The sequence below is a fragment of the Trematomus bernacchii genome, unplaced genomic scaffold, assembly GCF_902827165.1.
Source record: "Trematomus bernacchii unplaced genomic scaffold, fTreBer1.1, whole genome shotgun sequence".
Lineage (NCBI taxonomy): Eukaryota > Metazoa > Chordata > Actinopteri > Perciformes > Nototheniidae > Trematomus > Trematomus bernacchii.
Genome location: NW_022987564.1, coordinates 13,802,537 through 13,815,076, shown reverse-complemented (window position 1 = coordinate 13,815,076; position 12,540 = coordinate 13,802,537). Strand labels below are relative to the sequence as shown.

The 12,540-nt window shown below is 38.7% G+C and overlaps 1 protein-coding gene across 1 annotated transcript; it reads left to right on the top strand.

Moving 5' to 3' along the window:
* The first annotated feature begins 363 nt into the window (after positions 1–363).
* On the top strand, positions 364–2,300 carry LOC117477652 (zymogen granule membrane protein 16-like). Its single transcript, XM_034124373.1, has 5 exons — positions 364–410; positions 516–553; positions 630–682; positions 773–893; positions 1,478–2,300. The coding sequence occupies exons 1-5, from the start codon at positions 408–410 to the stop codon at positions 1,797–1,799; spliced, it is 537 nt and encodes a 178-aa protein (XP_033980264.1). The 5' UTR covers positions 364–407; the 3' UTR covers positions 1,800–2,300.
* The last annotated feature ends 10,240 nt before the right edge of the window (positions 2,301–12,540 follow it).

Genomic DNA, 12,540 nt, shown 5'->3' with positions numbered 1-12,540 from the left:
ACATTTCTAAGATAACTGAGATTTGAGGAGGCCTTTCTTCACGTTAGGGGACAGATTAAATCTGTTAGCATTTTGTTTTTATTGCGCATGCAACGTCCATTGAAAGAGCCTGGGCGAGGCTGATTTTCCTTTTTTATTCATGGTCCAAAACAAAAGAAGATCATACTTGGCACATATCATATTTCCACCTAAATTCTGAATAAATTGACTGTAAGGAATTACCTGACGAACCGCCAACAGAAATAGCCTCCTCCCTCCCTGTCTGATACGCCATAACTTGGCAAGGACCAATAAACTCTTGGACCTGTGTTTCGTAATGCAGTTTCACCATGATCTTATCCGAATGTGGATTTTAGGGGAGTGTAGCTGCGCATGCTGAGGCTTAATTTGCTGTAATGCTCACTTGAATGGCAAGTATCATTTTTGGATTCCACTCATCACTAACCAAATGTATTATGTAAGTAAACAAAAATGACTGAACAGATGTATTTATATTTCTGTATTATCCGCTACAGGTATCTTTTGATAATAGAAGAAACAACCAATCAGACAGGTGAGACTCCGTCTATAGTCAATAATAATTATTAACAACGAGATGCAGGGTAAATAACTCTTCTCTTTCTTTTCAGAATGCTTTTTCTTGCTATCTTTGCTGTTATTGCAGCCTCTGCTATAGCTGACCGTAAGTTTCCATGAATGCATTATCCTTTATGAATCAAGTTTACAAGGTGAATTCATATTCATAATATGTTTGTCTGTCTCCTTGTCACAGCTGAGACTCAGAGCTACTCCTACTCCCCTCCTGCGGGGTCAGGGAGTGGCTCTCCGTTCAGTATAATTGGGGAGGGAAGAATCACAGCTGTACGAGTGTGGGAGTCGTCCTACATACGAGGGTGAATGTTATAGATCATTATTTTGGAAGGACTGAAGAGCATTTTTTTAATTAAAAATAATGTAACACTGAGTAAAAGACACCATCAGATGTTATAGTTTTGATCCACTGGTGGCAGGTATTTATTACAATAATATACACTAAACATTTGAAGTTCCCTTATGAATTTGTTCCTGTTTAATTTAGTACCTGATGTACTTTTGTAATTTTACAATTTAGTATTTTCCCATTTATGTTTCATTTATTTGACTGCATCAATAACTAGCAACCTTTGCAGATTTAGTTCACTGTTACAAAAAATAAAACAATTTTATTAAAGGTTAGGCAACTCAGTAGAATGTAAAGTAATTCAAATAAGTCACACTTTTGCCAAGTGCCATATTGAAGTAATCATCACATTGATGCATCAATAACTTAAATACGATCAATGTTTATTTTATATTATATTTGTATATGATTCTGAAATGGAACATGCTGCATAATGAGTATTTTTACCTGTGCTACTTTAAGTAGGTTTTGATGCCGATGCTTTCTTACTTTGAATGCAGGACTTTAAACTGAGCATTGTTACACTTCATTCATCAGCTTCCAGTTCCGCTACGGCTTCACCTGGTCTTCAGTTTCGGGTACGACATCCGGCCAGCTACAGGAGAGGGAATTGTCTGGCGGGGAAGCCATCATTCAGATTTCTGGGATGTACAGTCACTACGTGCAGTCAGTGGTGTTCGTAACTAGCAAGGGCCGCCATTTTGAAGCAGGCCAGCCCTCAGGCACTTCCTTCAACATGTATCCCAGCCACAAGGGTGCCGAGCTGGTCCTCATCAGTGGCACTACCCATGGAGGAATCACCTCCATCGCAGCACTCTGGGGTCGAGTTGATACATCTGCTACTCACACTGAGCACTGAGAGGTAGAGCTTGCCTGAGGAGATGCTACCATTTAACCAACAACTTGGCCAAACCTATGTATGAAAATTATGGTTTATTTCAGAATGTAATTCCTCTGTAATTATGAATATCTGACTCTCATACACTGGGATGTTGATCATGAGGGAAGTCTTAAAACAGGTTTAATAATCCTAATTCTGGGAATTGAAAAGAAAAGTGGTTTAAAGGTAAAAGATGTGTTCGGGTAAGAGTAACACAGGGGAAAATGTGTTGTCTGGAGATGCAAAATGGATGAAAGAGAAGGATGAAAGGAATATGAAAAGGTTAGAAAAGTGTCAAAATAACTATACTTTCACAGGAAGACTAGGGGTAGAGGAATGTGAGAATTTGGTTAGGGATATTGCCAAATATCTGGAATGTAACTACCAGAAACCTGCAGATCCGCTGCAACTGTTGTACCCCTGTAATTATGATGTCCTTTTTGTTTTCTGTTGTTTTTATGTGTAACCAATGTGCTGCAGGTCTCCCTTGAAAAAGAGATCGTTGATCTCAATGGGATTTTACCTGGTTAAATAAAGGCTACAAACAAACAAACAAACTCTTACTACTTTTAAATCCAGGCTGAAGACTTTTCTTTTTGCCGCTGCTTTTAATTTAACTATTCACATGTGTTATTCATGTTTTATCTTTTAACCTGTTAAGCCCTGAGCCTGTTTTTCAGGTTTCAGGCTCGAAAATGCCACTAACACAACAAAGACTATATCTTCACTTCTAAAAGGGGTAAATTAATAATCTTTTTTCTCAAAGCAAGGTTACATCTGTGAGTTGGATGTAGAAGTGTCAGAATCAATATAGATGTTTTCATTTTAAAATAAATTCATATGGAACATAGTAAAAACATGTAAATTCTATCTCCGCCTAAAAAAAAACATTACTTATAGTGAAAACCACCCTTGAATGATGGGTTAGTAGACTAAAAGCTTTAGGAATCCAAACTATAACATAATAAGTACCATGTATCAAGATTGATGCAAAACAAGTGAAATTCAACCTTTTTAGAGAGGTTTAGAAAAATAAAGTCCAGACGGACTCACCTCTGGGTAATTTGGGAACCATCAGTTCCATTTGACCTTTTTCACTGTAAAAATCATTTTATTACTTTGAATTATCACTATAGGTATTCATTCCATCCAAATACAACTGTTGTAAAAAAAACAATTAAAAAACAAACTTTGACTCCAATTGGAGCAGATTTATTTAAAACTTTACAATGTTACAATTTAGGCATGCCACTCCTCGTAACAATTATTTTTGGAAGTGAAGCACAGAGGGACCTCACACTTCCTGCAGTACACAGCTGTCTTCACCTTCTTTTTGCCAGCATCATGGCAGATTTCTTTCTAGAAGTTGAGGAATGTGTGTTACGATCTGTCTGTGTTGGGTTTTGTCTTGTCTTTTTCTGTCTTTGGTTTCCTGTTTTGTTTTGAAAAGTGTTCACCCCTGTCCTGCCTGATTGCCCGATTGTGTTCACCTGGTGCCCCTGTGTTTTCTCCTCCCTCCTCACCTGTGTCTTGTTTGTGTGATTGGTCTTGTGTGTATTTTAGTTCTGGTTTTTCTGTCTGTCATTGTTGGTTCATTGTTTGTAGTTGACTGTGTGTCACAGGGTAGTGTTCTGTGTTTCTACTTTGTACCTTGGAATAAAGGATTATTCTTGGAAATCTGCATTTGGGTCCTGCCTGCTTACTCAACCCTGACAATGTGAGGGTGAGGCAGGTGTGGCAGGTGTGGGCTGGGTGAAAGTAGGCAATGGTGAAGCCATTTAATCCTCATCTCCATCACTATGAAAACAAATGTGGAAAAACAAAGAGATTAGATTACTTCCTGTAATTCCTGTTTCCTTGGCAGTAAACATGCCATTTTGAGTGTGTGAATGCAATACATTTAGTGACTATAGATGAACACTGGCCTATACTTTTAGTAAATGTAACAGACAAGAAACACTATTTGGTATTTTTGTAAATAATCCCTCTAACTCCTGCCAAACATGCCATTTTGAGTGTGCGCCCGGTGCAGTCTGTGAGTAGTTTGGACAGTGACTCGTATCCGGGTGACGCAGTAGTTGATGAGGATGGCTTCGTGTGCAGGTGGAGTCTCCGGACCTCGGTCCCTGCCTAATTCTGTTCAAGAGCTAATCTCCAATCCTTTCGAAAGGAGAAGTTTGGCAGATAAATTGTTGCTTAAAGACCTTGGACTGGACCAACCCGATTTGAATATATCGCAGCAATCTCGTGAAAAAGACAAAACTTATACACGAGGCTTCGCAGTACAGATGGAGCGTCTTATTTTGGACAGTTTGAAACGCGAGGGTCGTGATTGGTCCGTGATTGGTCTGTGATCGGCCCGTGATCGGCCCGTGATGAAGAGCCGGCCCCCAGTCTGACTTGATACCGCCCCTGTGATAAATACATTTAATTATTGTGAAGCCAGCTGCAATGGATCATTGATCCACCAGGGGGTGCAGTGGGGTTCCACACTGGAGTCATGTGAAATCAACTTCGACACAGTAAACTGGATGTACAGTATGTCTGGTACTAATGTCTAGCGGATCTTTGTTAAGATCCATATGTCACGGATAGGATCATAGTCTGTGCTAAATAAGACATGTAATCATTTACAAAACATCACCATGTTGTTATTTAACAAAATAATGTTGTTTAGTCGAAAAAAACGAACGAGAGGAAATGCAGCCGGCTCTCCCGATTTTTAATCCTAATTTAATCATCATCTTCACCACGATCATTGATGTTTATGTTCGCCGAATTGACATGAAATCACTGACAAATATGAATATTCTGTATTCAACTTCATTGAAACGATCAGGATGGGTGTTATTTTTCCCCACAATGACCAAGTCGCTGCAAATTATCCCGTTTATTACATGGCCACATTCTCAACAAAGTAACGACATGACTCCCAATCTTAATTGAAATGCTTTTATGGATTTAGAAAATGTTTTTATTGATTTAAAAAATAGTTGTATGTATTGATTTAAATTGACATGCATCCGCAAAGAGAAATAGTCACTAGACACTTGACACAGTGGCTTTAGGCAAAGCAGAAAAAGAACACTCAAACCGAGAGATGTTATTATTACAACGTGACTTCACTATTATTTAACAACTGTTTTTATTGGGTTCTTTTATTTGGGGTTAAGTATAGGTGAATTGCACTAATGTGGGAAGATCGTGATGTCTCCTCCGATCTGCTTTATGATATTCTTTCTCCCGCTGTGTAGATTGGGGGACCGCCGTCCTCTGTCTTCAATGTTCGACATCGCGTGAAACAGAGGATTTCGACATTCTGTATTCCTTGCTTACTTCCTTAAACCTTTTCTCCTCCTTATCTCTTTCATGACTTTTTATTTAATGCTTTATAACAGCTGTAATAGTTTGTTTAGAACAGGCACCTCACTCGCAATCTGCTCCTCCGCAGCGCCGCCCACCTCCCTCCGGCTGAAATTATGAATGTACAGTAAGGCATAGTAATCATAGATAACACGGCAGAGTCCGTTACAGTTTGTTTTCATCTGATTTCAAATATTTCAAATGTCTGAAGTTAATAAATACATTCTCAGTGTTCAAGTCAATCACTGACGATGCTTACGATATCATAAAATCTAAGTGTTAATGATTGTCAGTAGAGATGGGATGGCAGAAGGTGCTATATATATATATATATAAAATTCCAAAGCTGGTAAAGACCTTTCAAATTTAGCAATAATAGTCATATAAGAAAAGTACTGATCTAATAACAGAGATTTGTTCTTGAATCAACTTTTTTATGGAAAATGTTTTATGTAATTTTATAAGGACTTTTCAATGTTCGACATCGCTCATGTGAAATCAACTTCGATACAGTAAACTGGATGTTGTGGTGCCGAGAGACGGGAGTCGGAGGCGGGGTATCAAAAGTACAAGCTAAACTTTTATTTAGCATCTGAACACACATGTAAACAACTTCATGCCCGGGAAGCGAAGACCGGCGGAAACAGCTGGTCTGGTTCACTAAAATGTCCGTGCGGAACAATACCCCAACCCATAGATCCGTGGGTGAATAATGTCAATCACCACAATGTACAGTATGTCTGGTACTAATGTATAGCGGATCTTTGTTAAGATCCATATGTCACGGATAGGATCATAGTCTGTGCTAAATAAGACATGTAATCATTTACAAAACATCACCATGTTGTTATTTAACAAAATAATGTTGTTTAGTCGAAAAAAACGAACGAGAGGAAATGCAGCCGGCTCTCGATTTTTAATCCTAATTTAATCATCATCTTTACCACGATCATTGATGTTTATGTTCGTCGAATTGACATGAAATCACTGACAAATATGAATATACTGTATTCAACTTCATTAAAATGTTATTAACGTGCCTAAACTCAGTAATTCACTACAAATATTTATATTTTAATGGAGCCTTGTCAGGCAGATCAAGATCCGCGTAGCGGAGGGATCTTGATCCCTGGGTGTTATTTTTCCCCATAATGAACAAGTCGCTGCAAATTATCCCGCTTATTACATGGCCACATTCTCAACAAAGTAACGACATGACTCCCAATATTAATTGAAATGCTTTTATGGATTTAGAAAATGTTTTTATTGATTTAAAAAATAGTTGTATGTATTGATTTAAATTGACATGCATCCGCCAAGAAAAATAGTCCGTTGTTACCGTTTTTTAAACAGTCAGAATGAAACGGCAGCTCTCAGCGGTGTGTTTACACACCTAATGGCCCATCACCCACAGCTCTCTCCCCCCCCTGATCTTTCTTTTCCAACAGTTAAGTTAACTGTAGGTTACTCTGAGTGACAAGCTTACAGTTAGTGAAGTAACACTTTTTTTTTGTGAGTCACGAACCTGACTTTTTCATTCTAACATAACGCTCCAAATATGACTGTTTCCACTCGGACTTCAATACAGCAACACCATTGTTTGGTTTCCAGGTAGCGTGTCTCTTTAGTAGCGTGCACTCCTTTCCTGTAAATTACAGGTCCAGCCAGGCAAAACAGTGCACTTCTCTTTCCCGCACTACTGTGACAGACCATGGGGCTGGGTCAGCCACTAACATATTCATATTTATCTTCTCAAAAAGAGAAATATGAACGTTAGTTTTTAACTGAAATGATCAAAAGTCAAAATGTCACAGTGTTTACAAACATTGACCATACCGTTCACCAGCCCCCACCCCCCTATGTTGAGTAGGCTATACTCTTTGTTTAAAACTAATTGGCCATCGGAATGTGTGTGTCCCAACCCCCCCCTGTGATATCTCTTCTCCAGCAGTCTGTAGGTTTGTGTTCGCATATTTATGCTGTCGCAGTTCCTGTTGTTTCTATCGCGCATTGCCGGTATGAAAGGGTCTGTGCCGGAAATATCAAGATAACACGGCAGGGTCCGTTACAGTTTGTTTTCTTCTGATTTCAAATAAACAAAGTCTTGGCTTTCAGAATATTAAACTTGTTTCGGCAAATTTAGATGATAAATACAACTATGAAGCTTGTAACGGCATAATTACTTAAGCGGAGAACGGAGTAATTTAACGTTACAGCAGGCATAACAACAGCCGGTGTTTATTTTATTATTATATATAGTCGTTATTCATTTGTTTTAAAGCTCAATAAGGAAGATTTAAACTTTCACACACAGCTTTTTCCAGCAGTACCTACCCCCCTCTGAGTGAATACCTGTTGTACCTGTCCGGGGCTAAGCCCATAGGACGATGCTCTGATGTCAACCCCCCCCCCGTTGACAATTCACGAGCGTCTAACTCTCTCGCCCCTCCCCCGTCGCACCTTCTAACAGAGCCCCCCCACATATCAAATCCCAATTTAACCCCTGGCCTCTGGAGCAGAAATGAAAGAGTTTTAAAAATGTTTACGTTTTGGTAAGTTTTTAGGGAAATGTTGTAATATTGCAACGTTGGCCTTATATTGAACAACTAAGGGTTAATTTGCAGGATTGATTGCTTACTTAGCCCTATATCAGTATATAGCATGAATAATAATCACACATCACTCATATTTGTTCTGAATAATCATTTATTAAATAGTAAGTCGCTTTGGATAAAAGCGTCAGCTAAATGCAATTTATGAAAGCCTCACTCAGGATTTTTTTAACAAGTGTTTTTATTGCTCTTGGGGCAACAAGATTTTAACTTTAGTTTTTTATATAATATCTGCATTTTCTCTTGTGAAAAACTAAGTCTTAGTTTGGCCATAGTTATTTAATATATAGCGCCATCTCCTGGTTAAATCCTGAAATTGAAAATCTGGCAACGCCCTCTTGGAAAATAGTGGGAGGGCTTAACATTCCCAGATACTGGTCTTTGGCAGGTCTTAGGCAGGTAACTGGCTGGTAGTAGGCAGGAAGCTGTATGCTGGAGTCTGAAATAAGATGCTCCATCTGTAGCTGGTACACCAAAAAGGCTTGGCTAGCTGGATGCAAACAGGTAAATGCTGTCTTTTGTTTCCCATGCTTGCTCTTCAAACAAAGAGTGTCGCTTAAAATCTGCTTCCCATCGGACTAAAACCTCCATGTAATCTGAAGACAGATACTTGAAGTTATTTAAACCTTTTGCAAACTTTATGTTCTTTCTTGTTCTAGCCTTGCCAGTTACATTGTACATAACACATATATTATCATTATGCTAACTGGTTGTTCGTGTTAGACGATCTAGCTTTTTCATTTCTGAGTTATTGCTATATGTAAATAAGCCTGTTTGTAAATAATCCTCAGAGAAACAAAGAAAAAACACAATGTATGACGTTTTGTGCTGTGGTTCTTTTTTTTTAATTTAATTTATTCACAGTTCAGTTTGAAATGCTGTAGTGACTTGTATTGAACCATTTAAATATTTATAATTAATGCTACTGAAAAGATGCTATTAATGACCAGAAACACATTATCTACAGTTTTTATATCCCACATGCAGTTCACTGTAAAGCCACTTGGTGGAGGTGTTGGTTCATAAAACATGAACAGTTTTAAGAAAGAAAAAAACAAAGACCAGTTCTCTAACATCACCAGAAGTCATCATTTAAGGGGTCATTTCTCGAAAAAATGTCCCGGGGGGAAATCCCCCCGGACCCGTTTGATTCTATATGTCAAGAGCCCCACCAAAAAAAAAGGCCACCAGCCACCACTGACACTGGCCTATACTTTTAGTAAATGTAACAGACAAGAAACACTATTTTTGTAAATAATCCCTCTTCCTGCCAAACATGCCATTTTGAGCGTACATTACATTACATTACATTTAGCAGACGCTTTTATTTACTATATGAATAATCGTACAACAAATAAATAAGTAATAGATAAAAACAGAGAGATTACATACCTTTCCCGTGGTGGAATTTCGTCATCAGTCACAACGCTCCGGGTTCCGTTCTGGCTGCAGGAGATCCTCGTCGTCTGACTCAGAATCAACGGGTAACATATCTGCATCGCTGTCAACATTAGTCACCATTGCCATTGCCTGTAAAGTAGTAAGCATCTCTTTCCTGCAAGCCATTATTTGACAAAAGTCAAAGTATAGAAAAAGTCCTAAACGCCAATCTTGTAATCTGCTCCGTTATCTGCTGTCCGCTCTGTGCGCTCTGGGTGCTGCTGCTGCAATTCCTGTTGTTTACGTAGTAAACACGGCGTAGAGTCTGCTGCGTAATGGGTGTGCCGCTGGCATTCACAATTGATACTTTACGCAGGACCATATCTATGGAACCCATTGGTCGATTTGAGTGATTTACACCTTTTTCTTAATCATTAGATCCAATAGAATCCGATGGGCAGTTCCAAAATCCACGTAAACATTACCATTGCAAACGAAGCATATCTGAAAGTACAAGCCTTGACTGCAAAACTTTATACCCAGTTTATTGCCATAAATATGATGATGGATTATCAGTAAAAAATTCTACGTGACACAGACACCTTGGATTAACCTTGAGCAGCGTTTTTATTCTGTTGAACACAACTTTTGATCACAAATCAAAAAAGGTAAGATGTAATTATTGTAATATTTTTGAAACCGGATGTTGTTTACTTTCTCTTTTCTGGCTGAAAGCTCCGCAAATTCGGGTCGTACAGTGATGACACTACATGTATGGAATATGTGGAGTCTCAGCTTTAATCGGATATCTTGTTTGTGCAGTTACGATAAGTAATAAGGGCATTTTGAGAGTGAGTGCTGTGCAAAACTCCGTTAGCATTAGTTAGCATTTTTTCGCAAAATGCTAATTCAAAGGCTTGGTATTACTCTTGTGTTTCTTTTAGCTAAAAATGGTTCATATCTTCAGTTAGCTGAGATTCTTACCGTTAATCTGGTGCTACACATTAATAGTTTCATAAATGTTAAGAAGCCCTGAGACATTGTCTCAAAAAAAAAAAGTGGGAGGGGTCCAATGGGGGGACCGCCGTGCTTAAGAGGTTAATGTTTCTAATGTGTTTTATGCTCTTAATGTCTTTCATTTTTATAAAGCACTTTGAATTCCCTTGTGTTGAAAAGTGCTATACAGTGTAATTAAACTTGATCTCGATCATGACAAAAACAGCATTCCATATCTGCCAAGTCCCCCCGAGCATAACTCTGGAGCTGATGTCATAACTCCACAAACAAGATAAACAAGTTTTACAAGTGCCGTATGATTCACTAACAAACACAGTGTGCTTTGCAGGCCAGGTTCCAGAACAAAATGACTTGGGGTGCATCTAAGGTTAGAGGGGGTGCACCAGTAGTAGCAGGGTTGCCAACTTTGGGTACCTGGCTGGAGTGAGATTTTGATATCATGGGTTTAATTCGGTTTAATTACACATATGCGCACGAAATGACTGCTATCGTGTCAGCAGCGGGACCTTAGCATATAGGATATATATACAATATATACAAATACACAATAATGGACACAGACTATAAAGGGCACACAGTTTCATTCACTAATGAAAGTCAAACATGTTTGTTTCCACTGTTTTATTGTGTGCCTGTCGCGATAAGCAATTAATTGACTTATCGTACGATAAATAAAAATGCACACACACAAACAAATCTACAGACTTACTCCAAACTGCCAAATATATTAATTAACACACTCTCACTCTCATATACTCTTTGACTCTATTTTGGCCTAGTAGAACAATAAGCAGCAGACTTTTACTTTTTTATCATTTCTACTGGATTTTAGATCTGCGCATGCGCAATACGGGTCGGCAGTTGCGGCTCCAGAGTATTTTTGTTGGGTAATCTATGGTAGGGCTAACCCATACAGTGGTGGGGCTCAAGTCAGTATTTGCAATGTAATTACATACACGCTCCCCCCGACAGTGAAACGCCACGCGTGAGGTTTAGATCATTTCCCTGTCTCAATCCAAATTGAACTGTATGAAATAAAAAGGCACATTTGTCTTGCAGTAAATAAAAAGGGCGACCTGGAGCCAATCCTGCAATTTCCCCACAGGTGAAAGAGTTGACATGCTGAAGACCCAACCCCTGCAGGGGGGTCTGGGGGGATTCTCCCCCAGGAGATTTTTTGAAATACTAACATAAAATACACATTCTGGTACTCTCTTGAGAAGAAAAATAAATAAATCTATTACTACACAACATATTTAAACAAATTAATTAATTTTAGTTTTTTGTGACTTTGTTCTGAAAGCTGAACCTGCTGCTCCTCACAGAGAGAAGAGGGAAGAGGCTGTGTGAATTACTTTACATTGTGGATAAGGGTGGATAGCCCCCATTGTTCTGTGTGTCAAAATGAAAGACAGCCCACACACCTATCAATCATCAAACCGTGGGGTCTTATTTCATTACGTGTTGATTTCTATCAACACGTAATGTTGTATCGATGTATAGAGATGTACTACCGCAAAAGTATTCTCCGTCGGGACTTCCTGCAACAACACCACGCCGTTATCGTGATTCTGATTGGCCAGAAGACATTATCAAAGATGTTTTATTTAGAAGATGATCACTACGTGACAAAAGTTTTCAAAACCGTTTCTAGTCTTCGGTATTCTTGTTTTTGGCGTGAGAATAGTTTGGGCAGCGTGAGAGCGTGAGATTGAGAGTGAAAGCGTGTGTCACACGCCAGATGCGTGAGAGTTGGCAACCCTGGTAGTAGGCTTACGTTAGCTCCAGGGGCCGGCAACAGCAATGAAAAATAGCATTGATGTTATGGTCCCCAATGAATAGATTTTGGCATTTTTTTATGTTTTAAAACCAATCAAACAGGAACATTTCAAGGATGTAAAAAGTGCTATCCTCAAATATTTTATCCATTCCTAAGTGGCACACTTATGGCAAAGAAAAGCACAAAACCTTAAAAACTGTACTGATAAAACAAATGAGAAATCAAGGCAAAGATTATTTGAACCAACTCACGGTTCGAAATGACAAACATTCAAAGGCAAAAGTATTATTAAAGCCATGTACATCATCCTTTTGGTCCCATAAACTCTGGGAAGAGAATATTTACTGTGCCTGAAAACTGGTATCACATGATGTGAGGATGGCTTTGTGACCTGGAGAATATTTCAGCTGCAACATTAGCTTGTTGATAAATTGGGATATGAGATATGATTTTGATATGTGGGAGGTGTAAAACGTAACAGTGTTTTATAAAAACGTGTAACTACAGTGCAAAAATAACCCACTTTTTATACAACGAGCTGCAAAATGACCGCCTTGTTTGATATACC

What these genes read in the sequence shown, in the direction of transcription:
- LOC117477652 (XM_034124373.1), top strand. An exon ending in AGAAACAACCAATCAGACAG is followed by an intron (nt 554 to 629) that starts GTGAGACTCCGT and finishes CTTTCTTTTCAG; the next exon opens with AATGCTTTTTCTTGCTATCT. An exon ending in GAGTCGTCCTACATACGAGG is followed by an intron (nt 894 to 1,477) that starts GTGAATGTTATA and finishes TTCATTCATCAG; the next exon opens with CTTCCAGTTCCGCTACGGCT.